We start from the raw sequence: 22,857 nt of genomic DNA, 5'->3' as shown, positions 1-22,857 counted from the left end.
CAGTTCCCATATTCAACACAACTGCTATATACAGCTGCCAAAGCAGTAAATTACTCAGTTTATGTGCATGCATGTAAATAAAAACATACACATCCAGAGTGAATAAAGGATGTCAAGTTGTATAATTAGGATTTCTAGGCACAGTTGACAGTAAGATAAAAGCCTGCACCGGTAAAATTTAGCCAGAAGCCTGGCATCCATACCAGCTCCAATCATGCCACATTAGGAGATGTGGACTGCATAAATTGTTAAGAATAATCTGTTAGCTTTCACTTCAGAATTGTGGACTGTTCAGCAAAAAGAGGACAGCTAGCATAAGACAAGGAAAAGCATTCTGATTTTAGGGTGTTAAACAGAAAGAAATCAAACCAATCAATTATTTTAGTTTTAATCTCCTAAATTAAATTACTTCATTTGGGAAATCCTACCTGCTTCTTCAGTGAGGTAACACTATAGATATAAACTGTTATGGACTGAGACACAGCAAATGTATGTATCCAGAAAAACACTGCTCTAAGCTGTCACCAGGAGAAAGCTTCTTCTGGATGAAAAGATAAAACTCCACACGAAATTCTGCACTTCCACTGCAGCATTTCTTTTTATTACCAATGAATTGTTCAAAGTAAATAATCTTCTATGAAAAGTCTGCTGAATGGTAGCAAATCCCTGTGAAACTCAGGTAGACAATAATTACATTCTTTCACCATCTATTTCTAGTTAATTTTTCATTAATAACTACAGAAAACCTACAACAATTTTCTCTGTAGTGAAAGAGGATCTGAATGACAGGAGGATAAAGCATGTTGACACTGTATTTAGTTTGCTATATACTATTGCAGAAAACCTAAGCATTCTTGCCAAACCAAGGGTAAGGTGGCATATAGAAGTGGAATTTCAAGTTACACAAGCAAGCAGCAAAGTCACAGATTCATAACCATTTCCCTGAGAAGTGCTTTACACTCCAAAGAATGCATGATGGCTCGAGTATTATGAAGTTGAGCTCATGCTGTGCATTACAGAGAGTCAAAGGAAAGAGACAAGTTAGTCACCTAAAGGTAAAAAAACACCCCACCAAAACCTCATCTGGCAGAACAGTGATATTTATTCAAATACCTCAATGCTACTGAGATTTGTCCCTCCAAGATCCCAAAGCTCTTTCTGAAATTGAACAGAGACATGCTGGAAGCGCTCATCACTAAAGGCTACACATGGATGAGAATTTTAACTGGCCCTTCACCTCAAAGCTCTGGTCTAGGCTGTTAGCCCTCTTCACATAGGGACTCCTCCCAAATTTGGGATGATCTCAAGAAAACAAGATTAGTGAAGGATGCAAATTTTGCAGAACTTAAATAAAAAATTGACATCTTATAGGAATGAAGATCATCACTAATGTTATAGTTCAGCCATCACACCCTGTACATATTTTTGGGCTGGTTTTCATATACATTAACAAGCTCAGGTTAATTTTTCTTGGTTATCAAATGATGTCTTCTGGCTTCAGGGAGATGTATAGAAATGCAAAGCTCCCCCCACCCCAAGTCTCTAACAGTTGAGTTTTTAGAAAGCCAGCTGCATTAACCACTGGATTCCTTGTCATTTCCACCTCCTAAAGGCAAGGTGCTGCCACAGCAAAGCTGAAATGCTCCCAAGGGACTGCAAAGTCCTGGCAGCACCTTTGAACAGCCACACTTGCGAGAAGAGAGAAATCTTCATTTGCACTTTGCAGTCCTCAGGAAGCAACCCTGCAGAGGGGTGAAACCCCCAGGAGTCGACTGAACTGCTCAAACTTATCCCAAAACTGCTGTGGGCATCAGACTGACTCTAAATAAACATCACTTAGGAGTGTGTGTACCAAGACTTGAAAGCCAGCCTTTGTGGGCTGCTGAACCTTTTATTCAAACCTTATGAAACCAAGCGAGGCATTTAAGGACTGGGCAGGAAGTGGAGAGTTGAAGTTATGTTGCCTACACAAACAGCCCCAAAATATGTTACTCAAATCCTAAGATTCCTTTCTTTTCAAGCACAAGCAAATCACTGACTACAGTGTACGATCTCAAAGACTTGCATCTGGCCCCCTGCTATCTAGTTTGTATTTTTATGGACTCAGAACTATTTCTACAACTGTTGTTTACAAGAAATATATAAGTCAGGAAAACTCTACAAAGCTCCATTTACACAACCTTGTGATACAGTGCAGGAAATGCTTAAGCTAAATTAATGACCACAAGTAAACAAGAAAGCATTGTTTTGTGGTTAGACAACTGCAATTCTGAGTTACACAACTCATTTATCTAGAAACCTTGACAATTTCTGAAATTAAATTCCCCTTTTTATGTTCAAGACTCAGGAAAGTTCTGCTTAGAAGAGCTGATCCAATACAAAACCCTTTGAGTTGACGCAAAACAAACTGGAAAGAAACTTGTAAACTTAAAGGATATAAAATGTCAAGTGTGGGGAAGTGAAAAATTAAAACAAAGAATGTGCAATTTCTGCCAAAATCTAGAAAAACAAACAATAACAAGTAAGGAACTAATATTTGGCCCACTTCTGCCTTCAGTTCCTGCGTGGGGGCTTTAGCTCAAGAAATAACATTTTTGCAAACAAAACGAGGCTTAAGTAGCAAGATGTTAATGCAGCTGATTTAACACAATGCTGTTTTCAGGACTAATGTTTTTACCATTTTTGCTCAGTGTTATTCAATTTGGATCTTTTCCGTAAAGGTTTGTCAATTTTTTTTTCTGTATTATGTCAAGTATCAACTCCTTTTTCAGTAACAAATGCAAAAACAATTCTTTGTCACCAAACCCAGAATGACATTGCCACCTATTCATAAAAACCACTGTGGGCTAAGCATTGTGTAACATCTCTCAACATGTTGCACTTGCAAAATATCCCAGTTTTTATAAATATTGCCCATGTGTTTCATGCTTACATAAAGCTTTTGCCAAAACTCACTTTTTAAGTGACATGGAAATCTTAGTAATCTGGAAGGAATGTTAGTGAACCAAAGAGAAAAATCAAGTCTACTTTCAGACCTTGCTATTTGCCCTGTTACCTGGCTATTGGTGTTCTTTGGAGTAATCATAATTAACTGACAACTAATACACACATCCAGATCTGTTGAGGCTGAGCTGACATAGTACACTTATCAATTTCATGGTAGCTTTTGTAATCAAGGACCATAATGTCACTCTCAGGACTCAACAAGGAATTAAACCAAAACTCCAGCCAGTTTTTGAAGAAAGAATATTTACAGTGTCATCTGATAATTAGATAAAGATTAGATTGTTATGGTAAGAGATAAGTTAGACTGGAAACCACAGGAAAGTAAGCTTTTACTATGCAGGTACAAAAGTACTGAAGAAGTTCTCTTGAAAGTGACTGAGAAATAACTAGCATAAAACATCAACTAAAGTATCAAGGAAGCATGGCAAAAGGAAAAATATTATTGAAAAGTCTTTAAAATAAGCATGGCCAAGAGCCATACACAGGGAACACTACAAGAGATTGCTCTTGAGAATAATTCTAGCTAGGAATGATAAAGACAGCCAATATAGAAAAAGGGCTCTTTTATTTATGGAGCTGTGTTTGCTCCTGAGAAGTCCCTGAGTGTGTGTGACTCACATGATGTAAAACACAAGTAGACACAAACATAAGGTCCTCCCGATTCAGTTACACAAACAGGGTATCTTTAATTTACAATAACCACATCTGTACGTTGATATGTGGGAGAACAAGAACATTGTGCAAATGCGTGATTTCTAACTCAAACAACAGTTTGGTTTCAAACAAGCAAGGGGTCTTTGAACTGCAAACCTTCCTAAGGAAATACAGTCCACTTGAGAGCAGGGTGAAGTAGCTCAAAGTCAGCATTCCCAGACATAAATAAGCATGTCATGGGGTCAGGTTTCTGTGAAAGAAACAAGTTACCCATCAATAAAAAAAAATGACTACATGTGTGTTTGCAATAGCCATCAGTAGTTTCTCCAACCAAAAAAGAACGATGTGAGTGTTTTATGCTCAACAAAACTAACAATAAACCAAGCCCCAAGCAATCAGTTTTGCTGGAGAGTAAAAATATAATGGCACTGTTGCCACTTGACAGCCAAGGGGATCTTGGCTTTGTCTTTCAGTGAAAAACAATCACCACCACCAGCCTGGAGCACAGATTGGTCAATACCCCTTATGTACCCACATTTGGCTACTGTTTCCAGTAAACACCAGCTAGTAGTTAGTTTTAAAAACAAAAATAAAACATGCAACAAAGCCTTGTTCTAGTCCTAAGCAGATCTAGTTAAGAAATATTAAAAAATTTGCTTTAGGTTTTCATTCCCCATCAAAATCTGTAAAATGAGTAAATGGTAAACAATGAAAAGCAGGAACAAAACCACCTCATTAAAAAGTATAGAGGTTATGTAAGAGGTGAACACACTGTAACTCAGCCCCACTTTCTTTCTGATGGCTATTTCAAGCCACATAACTTTTCAACACCAAACTGCAATGCATACAGGCAAGTATCACAATCACAGAAAAAACTGTCATTTTTCACATGCTCCAGTACTTCCTCTAAGCTTTATCAAGCCCTCCAAAAAGAAATATTTCATGTATTGAGTGAGATTAGATTTCTGGGAAGTTCTGCAAGTTAACTTGCAAGTTAAAGATAAAAAATTTTAGTAAATATATAATATATATAATAAACCCAAAATAATGTCTACTGCTTCTTCCTGTTATAATTTAACCAAAAAATCCCTCCACTGAACCACCTCTTAAACTGTGTGGTTCTCAATATATTGAGCCTCTGACCTTTATTTCAGCATTTTTAGTCACATAGAGCAACTCAGGATGGAAAAAGCCAGGTCAGTATTCCCACAGGCTTGCAAGAACTATGCAAAGCCTGGAATAATGCTGACTAAGCCACAAAGCCATCCAGGAGAAAAATAAAAATAAAACAAAGAAGGGATGTGCCACCAGCGGAAAACTGGAAATTTAAGGCTACCTATTTTACTGAAAATTGCCAACCCAACAATTATTTCCTGAGAAAGGAAGGAGAAGGTAGATCATGGAGCCCTTAAATATGAAAATGCCTTCTACTGAGGAACAGAAAAGTTAAAGCCATGACAATCTTTGCTCTTCACCAAAGATACAGAAAGCTCTGCTTTGAAAAAAAAATTGTCCACAAAAGATTCCTAACATTCTTCTTCCATTACAATTATATAGATTTCAAGATGTTCCGCAACGTGAACCAAAGCTTTGGGCAGTGCAAAGCAGCCAACAGAAAAAATACATTCCTCCTGCAGTTAAAATGGATTAACTTTAAAACCACGTATAAAGGGGAAAAATTGAGGACTTGCTGCTCTAGTTCCTCTGCAGAATGTTTGGAAAGTTCATGTTTCAGGAGTCTTTAAGCAGGGTAAACAGTAGGAGACTGCACTGGAAGAGCAAGGAGGTTAAACACTAAGTTCTAGTGGTAGAGTCAGGGATCTTAAATCACAAATGCACTGAAAAAGGGTAGGAACCATTCCCCAGGCAGACAACTCAAGCAGCACTTAGCCCTGCTGGCACACAGCACCTGCAAACACCACCAGAGAAAATGAGCATTTTCAGTTCACAAAAATCCTCCCTACAGTTGAAGCATCCACTCAGAATAAACTACATTATGCCTCCTGCAGAAAAATGGCAAACACAGCCCTACCCACACATGATAAGTATTAAGCAAAGCCTCCTACTATTGACTTTATTTAACTGGGTCTTCCTAGAGTTGCAATTAATCCCTAGGAATTTTCCAAGTTCCTAAGTTTGCAAAGACTGTGGGTGATTTTTATACCAAGTCTGTTTTTACAGTTGAAAGAAGTCCACATACACAGAGAAATGCAAGCCCAAGATTCAGAACACCATCTCCTGATACTGAAATCCCGATATTCTAAAAAAAAAAAATTACAGACACACTTTATTTACTCTAAAGACAATACATACCTTCAATAGTATTTCATCTTGAGCTCAAAAATAATACAGAAGTGTAACTACCAACTGCACATAGTTTATTGCATATATGCAACAGCACAAGTATGACCCACGAGATGTGGCTCCAACCCTCACAATTCACGCTGTTCTTGAGATAAACATGACAGTATTGTACTTTCTACTGTGCCAACAATGACTTTATCACTTAATTTATGCTTCTTCCTTCATGCTGGTTTTTTACCAGTGCTATTTCAACTATTTCAGCTGTCTCTTCAAAACAGAATTTGGCTAGTGTTTGCTTTTTTTGGCATATTACTAAAAACAATGAGGCATTGCAAGCAATTAGGGCTAACTAAGTAGTATGGAGACCAGTAGATTGTCCTGTAAGGACAAGCATGCAAGCTTATTAATTACTCCTGTGGAGTAAAGGACATTGTAACAGCCAGAAGTTACAGTCAAAGCAGCTCACTAGACTCCAAAAATCCCTGCCTATCTCAACCATGCATAATTTTTAAAAAACCCAAACCATCTAGAATTAACAGACATGAAAGTCTGGATAGTGCACTCCATTTCCAGAGTTCCTAAGCCATTGCTATTAAGACTGCCAAAAAAAGCAACATTTCCTGTTTGCATTTTTTCCTTCTATTTTGATTTTGGTTGAATTTGGGTATTCAGTTACAGCTCAACTGGATTTAACCATAAAATACTTTTCAGCTCTTTAAGCTGCTACCCTGAAATCATGAGACTGCTTGGCTACCACAAACTCACAACCTTGGCAAAACCAATCTGCAGAAATTGATACAAATTTCTTCTGTAACTTGATGAAAAATAATCACCAAATTTAAAAAGTCAGAAGAAAAACTTTGTTTTAGGAAAGAAAAGCAGATTTGGTTCTGTTGCCTAAGCTCTCACAGTGAAAGTTAACCAGTTCTCACTGTGCCTACATGAGCCCACTTGACCTCAAAGAGAGGTTTCTCCAGAAAAGGAAACTATTCTTCCATTGCTGAAGAAACAGCACCAGGCTGCTGAGCTAGCTCAGCCTAGCTACCAGTCCCCAAGGTGTTCAATGTGGGTGTTCAGTCCACTTCCATCTCTATATTGCAGTAATTAATAAGTTCCTGCCAGAAACATCCCAAACCAGTCTGTATTTGAGCAAAAGGAGCACACCTGGGATCCAGCTGCCACAGTAACCACTACTTAAATAAGAACCAAGTGTCATTAGAGCACATTAAAAAAAATTAATTTAAAGCTACTTAACTTGCTGAAAAAGGTGTTTTCCTCCTAAACAGCCTCTTCACCTCTACCTCTGTCCTCAAAAATGTTGAGACACTATCCCTTTAAATCCAATAAGGTTTAACTCATGGGCTACCTCAAGAGAAACTGACTTTGTACTTCTGAGCTAAAAGACATACAGCCCAAGAGCAGAACGTTTGAGAAGACTACATCACTTGGGAATCATATATATTTTTCTATTTTATAACTGGAACTGAGGACCATGTTTTCACTTCTGCTGATGTTAAACTTTTGCAGGATATAAAATCACTTAGACACTGTTAAGAGTGCATTATACTGCTTTGATTATTAAAATGATGGAACAAAGGTTAAATTACAACAAAATGCTAAATACTAAGGACTTCCAAGAATAAGAAGCTCCATCTGTAAATTTACCATTACCCTCACACTACCAGTTAAAATCTATTTACTTTATAAATATGTGCATTCCCCCAATAATGTTTTTTAATCATTTACAAGATGATGAGTAAAACAGAATGATACCAATCCCCTACCAAGTGACTACTCAGCTGTATGTCAAAGTCTCCGCTGTTGTCAAGAAGATTGCAAAAATTGTTTTATGGCTGTGGCTTTTCTCTTTAGAGTAGAGCAATGCAAATCTATGCCAACTGACACCCAACCAGCAGCTCTACACCACAGTCCTCCAGTTCACACCTTTAACATGGAAAACATGCACTGAAGCATCAGAATTTGCTTAATTGCAGCAAACAAAATGCACCCAAAAAAATGCACGAAAATATCAAATATCAAACATCCCGACCATCTTGCCACTGCCTCCATTCAAGTGAGGCAAGCCTGATGAACTGGAGTAGCTGTTTTTGGACACATGCACTGCATCTCCCTGCTCCACACATCCCATGGAAAGAGCACAAGCCTGGGTAGGTACATAGCAAAGCATGTCCACCACAGCCTACACTCCGATGGAGCATTCAATGACCTAGGCCATCGGCAAGGGCACGCTGGGAGAGGATGGAACAAAGCTGAGTGTTCCCCCAGCCCCTGCAGGCTCCCAGCTCTCCCTGCCTGCTCTCACTCACACGAAGCGGAGCAGCCCCAGTCTGGGTACCAGCTGCAGCAATGCCGAATGTGCTCCAAGGGATCTCGATCCATCACACTGCTGGGAGGGGGCAGAACAGCGCTGCTGAGTGGTTTCTCCTCCTCTCCTCCCATAAAACAGCACAAACAGAAAGAGAGCGGAAGAGAGGCTGAACAGAAGCACTGAGCAGCTCCTCTCCCGACAGCGTGCCTGGCTGCCGTGCAACGTATGGGGAGATCCTTCCTGTGCTCATCCAAAGCTACTGGACTTTTATAATCCTCTTAGTCACGTCTCCGTTCGCCTCTTGGGTCCCGACATTTCCCACTTGAAAAACATTTCCTGTCCGTCTGAAAAACTTGGCTTTGCCAGCCCTCACTAACCCTCTGGTCTGGCTAACCTGCACGGGCAGTCGTGTAAATCTTTCCTTCAACTCAGCCACTCGCTGCTCCCACGCCTCCCTCCGGCCTGCAGCGGCCAGACCCAAGGCACTGCTGCACTCGGAGGATGAACATTCCTCTAACTCACGCAATGAACAAAGCAGGAGCAGGGAAGAGAGACACCAAAGGCCGCCTCAGGCAGCACGAAGCTGACAGCACGAAGCTGACAGCACTTAATTCTTTAACACATTATTAAAACCAGTCTCAAGCTCTCGGCTGGCTATTCGAGCCTGGAGGGAAGGCAGTGCCAACAGAAGCTCTGCAGTGATACAGGAGAGACACCCAATGAAAAGACTCCTGCAAATACACAATTGATATCCTCCAAGGAAAAAAGTGTACTAACATTTTGCATTTTAATTGGTTTGTATTATAGTCTCAAGTCAAAAGATCACTAACCCTCAGCTCTCTACACAAACACAGAAAACATACTTCCAACTACTTATACATCAATTTAAAAAAACTTCAGTCAGATACAGTTTACCTGTTTGCATCTTTCAGGTGGTAAACACCTAAAGCTGTACTTAAAATCCAGCAGAATAATCCACTAGCACTCACTTCCCCCAAACATTTACAAGAACACAGAATATAAAGTTTTGTAAATGTTTAAATATATACAAAACTTTACAATAAGCCAACCCTACTTTTTTTCTACAGCTTAAACGATTCCTCATGTCTCAAACTCTGGAATGACTTCTTTTATTTCTGCCAAGTCTCTGAACAATCTAAAGATGTCACTGAAGACCACTTAAAGTAAAAAACCTGAGTGCTGCTAAGCAACCCAGAAAACATCATTACATGTCCAATTGTTTAGTGCATTGAAAAATTTCACACATATTGAGAATCCATGTATTCTGGACTCTAATGATGGTAATGTCTTCCACACAGAGGAAGGAAAGAAAATTCTGCAGAATATGTCTGTATTTCAAAAAGGAATTGCTTATAAAGAACTAAAGATTTGATCAAATTTACCCACTGTTTCTGCACATGGAACAGATTAGAAACAGATTCTCTCTTATCCACTACTTTATACACACTCCAGAAGCAAATTTACTAAGGAAAAATAGCACTTATGTTTAACTAAAAAACTAAAGACATACCAAGACTCTTTTCCACTATATAAAACAGTATTTTAAAAATGTATTCCACATCCAGACTCTTTAAATCAATGCTATTTCACCTGCTTCAGCTGCACATAAAGGCCATCGAATGTAATTCAATATTTCACCACTGTATAGCACTTCTTACCTATGGATGCACTTACACATTCAGAGAAAGGGAGACCAAGTTTCATATTCCTTTGACAAAACAAGGTATTTCCACATCACAGCAAGGGTGACATGCAAATGTATCCTTCATTTCAATTCCACATAAATAAATAGGTATATTTTTCCATTGAAATGTAAGCATTACACACATGGAGATATGATTTTAAAACACAGGTGACTTGAACCACTTTCTATTCAGCATGTGGCTCATCTTTCACTCATCATGGCTCTGTACCTCAGTGTAATGTTCTGCACAAGAACTCCCTTACAACAAAGCTCCTGGTTTGATTACACTGAATCCCAGTTTATACACCCTCAAGGAACACAAATCTCACCATAAAGGTCATGGGGAATATCTTCAGAAGACATCAATCTCCTAAACATAAAAAATGTTTCACTGCATCGCTTATAATTGACTTAATATTTATTTTAGAACTATGGATTTCATTTTTTCCATCTCTCAAGATGTTTAGTCTTAAGTTACTGATCTTATATATTCAACTGCCATAAATTTATTGCAGGCACAGATTGAACAGAACTGAGCCAATCAAAATAGACATAATCAAAGCCCTCCATTCAAACAAAGTTATTGGCAATAAGGTAAAAGGCACACTGAAAGGTTAAACCACTAATTCAGAGTGGTTTAACACAGACTCCCCAAACCAAAGTCTACTTTAAACATAAAAAAAATCATCACCTGTATGAAGAATTAAAAATTGTTTTATAAACAAAAAAGGAAGGAGTGAAAATCTATTTAAAACTTTGGAGTATCTGGTAACCTCACCATGGAACCTTAGACTATCAAAACAATTAAAAAAAATAAAAATCCAAGTTCTACATGGTGAGGTAGAACAAGAGACAACAGCAGAAGCTGATGCCCAGGAAGTTCTGCCTGGCCACAAGAAAGAACTTTCTTGCTGTGCAGTGACGGAGCACTGGGACAGATCATCCAGAGAGGCTGTGGAGCCTCCCGCCCTGGAGATATTCCAGAGCCAGCTGGACACAGCCCTGTGCCATGTGCTCCAGGAGGAACAGGGAGCTAGGACCAGATGACCCCCTGTGGGTCTCTCCTGACCCACTCTGTGATTGTGTGAGGCAAGAAGAACACAGATATAAGTATATGTTCCAGAAAACAAACACAGCACTTCAAAACAGGATAAACCATTAGTATTACCAATTTCTCCCTCCAATTATCATTTAGCACTGCTTCTTTCAGACCAGATTTACTTGGCTTCATACCAATTTTCAGATATGTTATACTATAGACCATTTTGCTCCACTTGATTATGAAAATGTTGCACGTTCTCCTCGCAAGGAAATCTAGCATAATTCCTTCCAAGAACCAAGTTTAAACAGACGAAGCTCATGATCTGAGCTGTTCCACATGAGCAGAATGGTATTTTGGGTTTGTACTGATTGTCATCTCATCACTAGTATGGACAATCATTCAATCTTTTACCTATACTTTGTGCCAAGTAAGTGAGAAAACACATAGCTCAATGTTTTTAAATACATAATTTGAATATACAGGTATATTTCACTGGAATAGTCCAGAATGAGGCTTCATTTTTTTCTTTCCTTAGCACTCTTATTTATAGTTTTTTGCATTCAAAACCTCTGTAATATTCTAGTAGCTACAGCAAAATCCTCTAGCATTGGAACTCCTACAAATAGAAGTTATCTTTGCAAGTTAAAAAGCTTTAGAGAAGGACTGAGAGACCTACAAAAAATTATCAACCCATAGCTTCTTAACATGTTGAGTAGGCCCACAGCAAAACAAATCAGAAACACTCTTCTAGGAGATGGGGTGGAAAAAAATACATATAAAAGTCTGAGTACAATAAACATTCTTCATCACTTACATACTGCAAGCCTGACAATAACCACATAAGCAAAATGATTGCTGCTTATTTTTCCTCGAAAATCATTCTTACAGACCTCATTCATATCACATAGTTTTAGGGGAAAATGGAACCAAGATTTTGCAAAGCCTCCCAGGCCTGGCCTGCAGAGGATTTTAGTAAATGGAAAATGGATGGCTCATGCCTCACTTGCATCTACACGTGTTCCCAACAGAGAGAAAGCCAAAAAAGAAATAGGGACTCACTATTTTCATATATTAATACTTGAGAAAAACTTTCTCCATACAAGTTTATCAAGTTTTATCCATAAGGAGTACTTTTCACAAGTTTTATTACAACTTTACACACCAGAAAAGCCCTGGAATTGCATCAGAATGGGGGATGCAGCTGCCTTGTGTCTGGCACCAGCTACACTGACCAGCTTCCTACTTCTGGGAAAAGGCTCAGCATTCAAATCAGATGGGGCAAAGAAAAGCAATTTTTTGAAGTCTCAAAGCAGCTCACCAAAGAATACTCCTTCCAGGCTAGTGACTTTTCTACCAGGCTGCATTTGAGCCCTTCTAGAAATCGTAACAGCTAAAACATTTAACTGCATACAAAAGGATCACTTCATCTTCAAAACAACTTCAGATGGCATACTGTGTGGGTGTCCTGGAAAGCACTTCCTCAAGTGACCAGTGTGCCCCAGAAGTTCACAGCCCCTAATGGAATGCGCCCAAATCTGATCTTTAAAGTTCTAGAACATATCAACCCAGGCAACTAAAAAAAAAAATAAGCTAAGCAATAAAAAAGGAGCTTTACTCCACAGCATTTATAAACTGCTGATCTCAAGATGCCAAATTCAAGACACAGCTGCTGGCAGCTGGCCATTTGGGAGGTAGTCAGAATGACTGGAAATCTCATGCCTTTTAAATGCATCACCTATTTTCTCTCTCACCACAAGTGACACATTTATAAAGATATTTTAAAAAACTTTCACCCTCAAAGGAAAAGAAACCTAAAGAACAAGTTATCTCCTGTTTCTTCTCACTCACATGAGCAAGGAAGACACTTCCAGGAAACATAAATTGAGCAACATGTACTTCTGTGGTTTACACAACAGAATCCAAGCAATAGAGATAACAGGACTGTACTCCAATCCCAGCTGCACTACCAAGTCCTGTTTTCACAGCTTGCTCACATACCATCAGCAAGAACACAAAGTAGGATGTGGTGTAATCCAGAGCACAGAGTCCCTGAACTACACCACTTGAACCAGCAAGGCCACTCCAGCCCACAGCCAGCTCCCACTGCTGGGCCACTGAACATCCAGTTAGCTTATCCCATCCCTGGGAGAGAACCCTGACAGAGCCTCAGCAAAACCTCCAGCTCCTGAGAAGCACACTCAGCTAAGCACAGCTACATCCTTGTATGAACATTTCAAAAGCTGTCTGAAGGCAGCAAAGCACAGCAGTCCATGTGCTGCCACAGCAGATCTGTGTCCCAGCTCAGCCAGCCAGCCAGCTGCAGGGACTCTCCACTGTGCTCCTGTCAGCCAGAGCACCCCAACACCACCATGATCTGCAGCCACACAGCACCCAGCACTCCTTGTGGGGGTGAGAACCAAGACTTGCTCTAGCAGCAACTGCCTGTCCAAACCATCTTCCCTCCTTGGGAAGTGCAGGGACCTGAAGGTCAGCACAGCCAAATCCTACCAGGACTGCTAAAGGTGGGATGTACAGATCATTTTTCCAAGCAGATGTTTCTCAATGCCCTCAAAGGCAAATTGACTCCAAACTCAGTCACAATTTCATCAGCCCTGCAGTACACTTCAGGCTGCAAAGTGCTAGTTTTAATACTGGTATCTGATCAAAGATTTACATAAAAATGTATTTTTAGTCATCTTCACTATCTAACATTAATAAACACTGTGCTTTAATATTACAGTCCAATCTCAGATTTAGTATTTTAACACAATGATTGAAATTGTAGTTAAGAATCCTTTGATTCCTTTGCAGTCCAAAAGAGACAGCAATGATCTCACTTCAGCACTGAGCACTGCAAAAAACTGAAAAGTTTCCAAATTTTATGGATTATTTCCTTTTCAGAAAAAGAGGAACAGTCATAAAATGACATTTTTCTGCTTGTCTTGTAATTAGGCACCACTGAGAAGATTCTGGCTCCATCTGCTTATATCCTCTGACACACACAATTCATAAGGTCTTCCCTGTGCCTTCTCTTCTCACAATTAGAGTTAAGCAATCCCAGATGTCTCAGCCTCTCCTGCGATGTCAGTCACTGCAGTCCCTCCATAGCTTTGTGGCCCTTTGCTGGATTTGCTCCAGAATGCCCTTGTCTCTCTCCCACTGGGGAATCCAGGGTTGGACCCAGCACTCCTGACGTGTCTCACCAGGGCTGCACAGTGTGTCAGGTCCCAATCTGTGACAGTTATTTTCTTTCCAGGTGCAACACTCCATGTTCCATTTTGTTGAACTTCATAAAATTCCTTTGGCCCATTTCTCCAGCTTCTCAGGGTTCCTCTGAATGGCTGCCCTCCATCTTCACATCATTGAATAATTTTTCCTTGCAAGCAAGGCAAAAGCCCAGCAAAGCAGTTCTTGCTGTTACTTCCTTAATCACCTGTCTGGAAGGTGTCATAAAAGCATTTCAGAAACCTCCTACATGGCTTGTGTCCTGCCAGGCTCTTGCCCTAGCAGAGAACAGAGGGGTTGAAGTCCTCCATGAGGATCGAGGCTTGCAAACAGAGCCTCCCTCCAGCTGGTTGAAGGCTTCACCTGCTGCTTCTCCCTAACCAGATGGTCTGCAGGAGGCTCCTGTCAAACCACCCAGCACTCCTGACCCTGCACTCTCAAATGGTTGGTGGTGTGCTCCAAGACAGAGCTCCCTGCAATCCTGCTGCTCCCTCACACAACAGGGCAACACCTCCTCCTCAGCATCCCACTCTGTGCACCCTAAAGACTCTGTCATTGAAGGACTCCAGTCCCAAGAGCTATTCCATCACACCTCTCCAGCCTCAGGGAGATCATAATCCTGCAGTTCACCTGGCTGCTACCCAGTGCATTATCATCAGCCACCCAGGGATGCACCCACTCACACAGATTTCCAAGTCTAGCTTTTCCTGTAACAATCCTGGAGGCACATGCCCATTGTGTCTTCCCAATTTCTGTACCCTGGTGTCTATTACAGTAGAGCTGCACAGCAGGATAACAGGTAGGACAGACCAATGTTGCTATAATGCCCATCAACCTCGCAATGAAATCTGATTTGCAGCAGGAAAGTTACATGAAGTTATCCTACCGGGCAAGTGACTTATTCAGACCCTTAGTGCTCCCTGTTATATGTTTGTTTTCAACCCCCTATCCATCACACCCATCTTTTCCTGCAGAGACATCAAGAGTTTTCCCACCTGGTATCCAAAAACTCCTTTCATACATGAGAGAACTTGATTACTCAGACTCCTTAGACTGCATTATCTAGTGAGGTAACTCTCACTCTTGAGCATTCCTTCAGAACATCAATAAAACTTTAACACAAAACTATTTATTTTTAAATTACGTATTCCCATTCCAGTAAAGAGGATATCACTGCAGACATCTTTACAGAAATCAGCTATAAAAGTCACTGAAACATGAAGAGCTCCTTCGCCTCATGCAATACACTCACACTGGTCTGAGCCAGAGACACGAAAGCCTGGTCAAACAAAAACAAATACTGAACAAAGGCTGAAGTTATGTTCAAGGAATTGTTTGATTTGCTGAAGTCAAAATTATTTTAGAAACTACCACTCATTAATAGGTAGCATCTTAAAGAAGAAATCCTTAAATCAAGTGCTCATTCCTTCAGATAGCTTATTAGCTGTGCATATTTTCTGTAACTGAACTCCAGCTTGTAGTCATACTAGATTTCAAGCTCAAAGTTCATGAAAGTCACCACAGAGTCTTCACAGTAAAGGTCACTACTGTAAAAATGTTTTTTAAAAAGCTATTAGTTCTTCAACACAGAAGTTTAAAATTAAAGAAAACTAGCATGTTTCATTGTTTGAGAGGCATAAAGCCAAGAGCCTGAAATAAGTACTCAAAATAGGACATATTTTCCAATGGAGGTAAAGATTACAATATAACCGACAGGAATGTGCAAGCCAGCAATACTTAACTCAGCAGCTCATGCCAAACCATGATAGTCCGTTGTACTACTTGAACATTGAAACTTGAGAAAGTGGTATTATTACAATTGTTAATAATGGAATGCAAGAACTACAAGTCACACAAATACATTTCATGTATTTATTTTCTGTAGAAATAGACTGTTCAGCACTTTAGGGATTTGAAAACCTGACAAAGAACTTGGATTCTTTTTTCCTGCTACATATAAGTTAAAAAACAAATGTAAATGCTATTAGGAAGGTTCCAGTTTCCCCACAACTATGTCCTTGCATAGGTTATGCTGACACATTACAAGGAACAAAATATAATAAAAACCACCAACAGAAATCTCACTATTTAGTGGAAAAAAGCCACATTTTCTTCCTCTAGGAAAAGAAGCTGTGGTTAGGACCTACTAAAATAAAAAGTTTAAGATATTTCAGTACAAATCTGGTCAAAGACAAGACATAGTTCATAACCCTTGGAGCTCCAACAGGGACATAGGAACTGTAAACAGAAGTATAAATCAACAGCACTCAGAGTATTTATAACTTCAGCTGCAAGCAAGGTACACTCATTATTTGAAGGACCACAGTGCACTTAGTTTTATTGGACAGATTTCTGCCACCATCACAAACACATAAAAAATTCCAGAGGAATATCAGTAATTCCTTCTTAGCCCTTTAAACATAAAACCCAAAAACTTTAACATGGAGCTTGCCCTCCCTGCACAGAAACCATTGCAATTGGGATCATCATGATTGCCTGTTCATCAGCTAACTTGCTCAAAATTCATATCTTCAAGGTCTAGCCTCTGATGAAAACAGTGTTTGTTGCCCTCAACAGGGGCCTGAGTTTCTTAGAACACCTCTGTCTTCTTTAGCAAATTCAAATAAAAGTGCTTTTCTTCCCCCACTATGCTTCCCCCTTCACACTTAGCAATTTATCATCCTCTGCAGATGAAACAAACTAGTGGAGGAGACTAAGAAAAGTATTGAAGTATACTTTCCAACAGAGTTAGGCATTAAGCAGGGAAAATATACTTGTTTAAACACAAGTTTTACCTGATGGATCAGCAAACAAAAGTTGGTTATCATCCAGGCATCAGAAAGAGGCATTGCATAAGCACAATCAAGATCAGACAATGGTCTCGGGGTGACCTTTAGGCAAAGGAATTAACAATTGATTCACAGTAAGTTTCACCCAGATTAAAGCGTGCAAAAAAGTTATCTAAGTATTCAGGTCGCTTCCCCCTAACAAAAATAGGGCTTGTTTTGGCAGAAAAGTACTAGCTGAGCATTTTTCTAGCTGCCCATGACAGGCAAAGAGCACCTAAAGAGAGGGAGTAGGACAGGCAGAGCTCACCCAATGCTGTGATGGCAAGTCAGAGCTATGCAAAGGTACCTCAATGATCTGCCTGCACTGGCTGCTCACATGGAATGTGAGTTACAGCACTTTTATCCCTACTGCCTGGAAAACAATCAATGAGCTGTTAGTTTTAGGAATCGAGTTTGCATTACATAAATTCAGATTGACATGATTCCTATAATTCTGGCCTGCTCCAGCTAACCTGTGACACAACCAATACAGTCACTACTAAATCCAGTGCTGTTTGCCAAGGTGCTCACCTGGTAGCAGCACAACCTGCTCTGTAAGATGAGCTCAAGAGCAAATAGTTTTCTTGTGCTGCTGAGTGCTCTTCAGACTTTCCTGGGCATGTAAATCTGTGTTTTCTTCATGTGTTTATCAATAAATAGTCAGGCAAATGCTGAATTACCTCATAAGGAAAAAAAAAAAACCCAACAAAACCAGTAAAACCACAGAACAAAAAAATATCACCTATAAAGTTTTAGATGCCTAATTAAAATTACCCCAAAGACTCCTCAAAATGAAAGATAATGCATAAAAAAATCCAAAACAGAATGGAGAAAAACAGAACTTTAACAAGTCCTGTTTTATTTTTTTAATGAAAGAGCCATACATAACATGGGTGCACACACCACTACTAGATTTAGACTCATAAAAAACAGCATGGATTTGGTTTTTTACCAAACTACTATTGTGTGATAGTGCATTATAAAGTCACAAAGTATTTAAGCATGTGTGCTTAAACCACAAATATCACACAAAAAAACCCCGTGTCCATTAAAGAACATGACAAAGAAAAAGTTATTTGAAATGCAAGATTGGCATAACATTTTGTAATCAAGAATAAGATACATCATGCAAGCAAAAAAGTTGTTGCTTCCTTTGGTCTGGGGATTTTCAATGATCATGGCCAACTAGTCTAAGCCTACAGATTGCTGCAACATTAGCTGATAGATGATACTTTTTGGACAGCTTTCCTAAGTTTACTGTTCTGCATTTTTCTAATAGTACTCAGCTGTTATGGTAACAGGCACTCAAACATGCATTAAGTAAATCATCCCACAACATGAAGTCACCTGAGCATTTACCAGAATTTGTGCAGAGCAGCTATAATTAATAGGGCTCCTACAAAATACCATCTTCTGTCACTGCTGAAAAGAAGAGCTGATCTGTTTTATTCAGATTGGCCTCCTAGAAAAGAAATTATTCTAGAAATATCTGTTCACCAACAAACTCTGCTGAAGACATGCAGCATAACACAGCTTACACCCTACTGTAAAGACTGAGATTTGTTTATGGGATATTATTCCAGTCATCTGTGTACAAGGAATAAAAGTCATACAAAAACGACCAACACAAGGAAAAAACTGTTATAACTGTTATTTTTTTCAAGTGTTTTACCACAGCTTTTGCAATTTCTGCTATTCCAAACAGAACCATTCAGAAAATACCAATACAATTATTTTAAAGTGGGGGGAGAGGAAGCACCCTGAAATCTACCAAAATTTTCTGACACCTCCAGTCAGATTTGATTTCTGCTTCAGATACAACTGGGAGCAAACTACCTGCAACTCCTCTTTTTTGAAAGAGAGCTACCCAGCTCTTGCTACAGCACTTCCTACAGTTACTCTGTATCTCACAGGAAGGTGCCCCAGTGCCCTCACGAGCTGCAGTCTGCTTTTCCCAGGTAAGTCTCACTGGAATCAGCCTCAGCCCTCACGAAAATCCACCAACTATCAATGGCAGGAAAGATGAACATAACCACGGCAGAAGTTACAAAGAAATCAGCAATGCAAAAAGTAACGGCAGCACCAAGCTGAACACAGAGCTGCTACATATTCTTTCTCCCAGATAGTTTTTTTTACATTTCATTATTAGTACAGTAAACAACAGATGTTGATGAACAAAAAAATCCAAGGCCCCCACGAGCAAGAATGACAACATTTCCTGACAGGTTTTTCAACAGATGCTCATTCAAACTTGGTTTGAAAGACAACCAAACTAAAGATGATGCATTCTCACTCAATTTAAGAGAGGTGTGGTGATCACTAGAAGATATTGAAAGCTTAACCATTTAAAAAGTAGCTTTCACAAATGTAAACAAGCTCTCTAGTAGCTGTTAAAGGCAAAAGAGCAGCTTTTACGCATTTAAGATTAACAAAAAGCTGTATTTACATCAGCCTGACTTAAAAAAAAAGGTAAAAAATTGGCTAACTTTTGGAAATAAGAAATCTGCTCATCATCATCTGGATTAGAGAGATGTTTCTCTTCCATGATGCAATTTCTATATATTTTAAGAACATACAGTGAAGGATTTAGTATTAAAAACCATAGGGACCACAACCCTACAAGTTTTCTAACAGAAGTGTGTTTCTGGAGATGGTACACACTGCTTCCTTTCCATTGTCCCTTTCCTACCTAGGGCAAGTGAAAGTTTCCACTCCCAAAAGATGGACAGAATAAAAAGGAGGGGAGAGTGGGACAAGTTAAAAAATAAAATCAAATTTGGCTTGTAATCAGCACCATAACTGACTCTGAATTTCTGGACACCAGTTAGAGATCTGGCTTCACAATGCTTTACCTGACAGAGCTACTTGGTGCTTGAGGTTCTTGTAAGCCAAGAGATGAGACAAATACTTGTAAAGTTCAGCAAGGAAACTGACAAAAACCAACAATGTTTAACAAACAGTTCGGTTTTCTGACAGAGAAAACAATGTTTGCTTCATGTTTCCCAATAAGCAGTTTTTCATTAACAGTAAGCCAGACAGTTCAGATTTGCACATAAATCCACTTATTACTGAGTCCTACACAAACTTTCTGTCATAACAAGTATAACTACATAAAGCAAAACCTCCTCTAACCATCATGTGAAGCATATGTATCCCAGACAGCAACCTCTCATCAAAAAGCAGGCACTATTTTACTTGCATTTATTCACTGTGCTCTACCACCCATGTACTTGGTACTACTTTATTCTTTATATAAAGATAAGAAATAAGATTTGAAAAAGAAGCAAAGAAAATCTTACATTCTGACACTGGCTTCTACTGGGTCACACAACCTATACAGTATTTGGTTTCTGCTTGGGAGCTTTGTTTACCCCTCTATGATTACTACCTCAGGCAGTAGAAGAAAGGACTATGTAAGGGATGAGATAATGGAAATTTATTGGGCTATTAGAGGAAAAAGTTAAGGCAACCTTCATCTTCTTACAGAACTCTAACTTTTGACCCTTCCCTACCACTTTTTACACAGAAATACCCATGTGGTTTTGGTTTTCAGACACTTTTGATGAGCACATGTTTATAAATAGTTGTTGCTGCTCTGTTTCTCCAAATTCCTTTCTCTCTACTGCATTACATAATGAGATTTTTCTACTAGCACTGAAGTATTAACTGATTAAAGATTAACTCACCCCCAGGAGAGAGCATCTCAATTAAAAAAATTCCAATCTTTGTAGTCACCAAGTCAAACCGCAGCTCTTCAGTGACCAACCCAACTCACCAGCTCCTGGTCCCCTGCTTGCTCCCACAGACTCCCAGGCACGGCTGCAATGAGGAAGGCAGGTGCCCTGACAGGGGATGCTCAAGTAGGGAGACTTACAGCTTCCAGTGACTGAAATGCCTTCCTTGTGACACACCACATGAAGCATTTGTCAAGGGTTTGTTTGTTTTGAAAATGAACATAAATATGTGAGTTACCATGTTAGTGTAACACTAAATGTTTACAAAACAGTTTCAAAGGCAAGAGCGCCTTCTTTAAACCATCACCGTCGCTTCTTGTTGGTCCAAACACACACAGATTTGACACTCTGAGGTCTGAAACTCACCTCGGTTCTCACCGGCTCCTCAGACCACACAGCCGGGAACACCCCGGGGAATTACTCCGCTCAGCAGCATCCTCAACTGGTTCAAACCTACTTACGTGCTCTTTAGCAACAAAACCAGCAATTGCTACTCCTGCTTTGTCTAAAGCTGCCTACGTAACTTCCACTGAGAGTCAGATAATTCAAAACATACTGGGATAAAAGATGTAGCCTCAAGGAAAGAATAAAAACTTTTTTAAAACCCCCGAAAGCGGAGCCAAGGGCCGAGCCAGTCTCGGGCAGCGGCGGCCGCTGTCAACTCAAGGAGCCATCCGCGCTCCCCCGGCCGGGACGCCCGGCTCCAGCGGCTGCCTGCCCGCTGCTGTTCCTCGAAAGCCGAGAGCCCGCAGCGCCCTGCCCGAGCGGGATGTTCCCTTTGCACGGAGGACACTGTAAGGGAGCGGGACCTCCGAGCCGCAGCCCCGCGGCGCGGGACAAACCCCGCCGGGGCTGCGCACCAGCACCACCCGCGACGGCGGGGCAAGCCCTGCCCCGAGCGCCAGCGGGCCACCCGGGCTAGGCGCCGGACGCTCGGCAGAGCGGGAGCAGCCCCGGCCCGAGAGGCCACGACAGCGCCCGGAGCCGGGACCGGCCCGCGGGGCTCCCGCCGACCCAGGCCCGCGTCCAGCGCCCGGGGAAGGGGCTGACAGGACGAGGTTCCCATTCCGCCGGGAAAGGGGGAGGCAGGACAAGGCATGGCGGGAGCCGGGGCCCCTCTCCCCTCTCCGGGCCGCCACCGCCCCGCGCCCCCCGGGCACCGCGCCGCTCCCGCCCTCACCTTGGAGCATGGCCTCCAGTTTCTTCCTGTCCACCCGGAATCGCTCCTCGCCCCACTCGGGGCTGTGCAGGGGACGCGGCGGCCCGGCCGAGTCCTCCTCGGAGCCGGGCGCGGGCGAGTCGGCGCTGCGCTCGCTGTTGGAGCCCGGGTCGGAGAGCGGCTGGGGCAGGTACCCGTTCAGCGGGTCGCACTGCGCCGCCATGGCGCTGCCCGGCGGCCGCCGCCCCGGGCCCCACTCGACCGCCTCGCCGCGGGACGCTATCTGCCCCCACAGCCGCCCGGCCGGCGCATCCCAGCCGCCGCCGCACCGAGCCCCGGCGCCGCCCGCCTCTGCCCGCGGCTCCCCGCCGAGTGAACGCGGCCCCGGCCCGGCGGCGTCCGCGGCTCGGCGGCGCCCCCAGCCCGCCCGCAGCCCGTACAACATCCCCACCTCCATTGGGCCGCCGCCCGCCGGGGAGGGGCCGGGGATATCCCCGGCGGGAGGGGGCAGCGCCGCGGCCCCGGAGGAGGGCGGGGAGGCGCGGCGGGAGGGCGGGGAGCCGAGGGGAGATGCCACCGCCCCCAGCGGCACCGCCCCCGCCTCAGGGCGCCGGGCCGGGGTCTCTGCCAGCTGGGGTCTCTGCCAGCCGGGATCGCCCCGTCAGCGGGATCCCGACGCCCTGAGGGGGCCGGCGGCGACACGGGACTGGCGGCTGGCGGTGCCGAGTGACACCGGGCCCGGAGCCGATCCCGAAACGCGCCGTGTGGGCGGCAGGGAGCAGCTCTGCTCAGCTTTGCCGATGTGCTGGAGCCGCTGGCTGGCACATCCCCTCACGCCGGGGAGGGCCCTGGCTCCCCGCTTGGCCGTTCC

General features: G+C 42.0%; 1 protein-coding gene across 1 annotated transcript in view; it reads right to left on the bottom strand.

Moving 5' to 3' along the window:
• Positions 1-22,458, bottom strand: part of BICC1 (BicC family RNA binding protein 1) — a 91,643-nt gene extending 69,185 nt beyond the window's left edge. Inside the window, exon 1 of the mRNA XM_085064193.1 lies at positions 22,008-22,458. Coding sequence (XP_084920319.1) covers positions 22,008-22,443 — 436 coding nt within the window. The 5' untranslated portion in view covers positions 22,444-22,458. The remainder of the gene's footprint in view (positions 1-22,007) is intronic.
• Between the last annotated feature and the right edge of the window lie 399 nt (positions 22,459-22,857).

This window comes from Lichenostomus cassidix, chromosome 6, assembly GCF_008360975.1.
Source record: "Lichenostomus cassidix isolate B80296 chromosome 6, HeHo_3.0, whole genome shotgun sequence".
Taxonomy (NCBI): Eukaryota; Metazoa; Chordata; class Aves; order Passeriformes; family Meliphagidae; genus Lichenostomus; species Lichenostomus cassidix.
The sequence above is the reverse complement of the archived record's forward strand: the minus strand, read 5'-3'. Positions and strand labels throughout refer to the sequence as shown.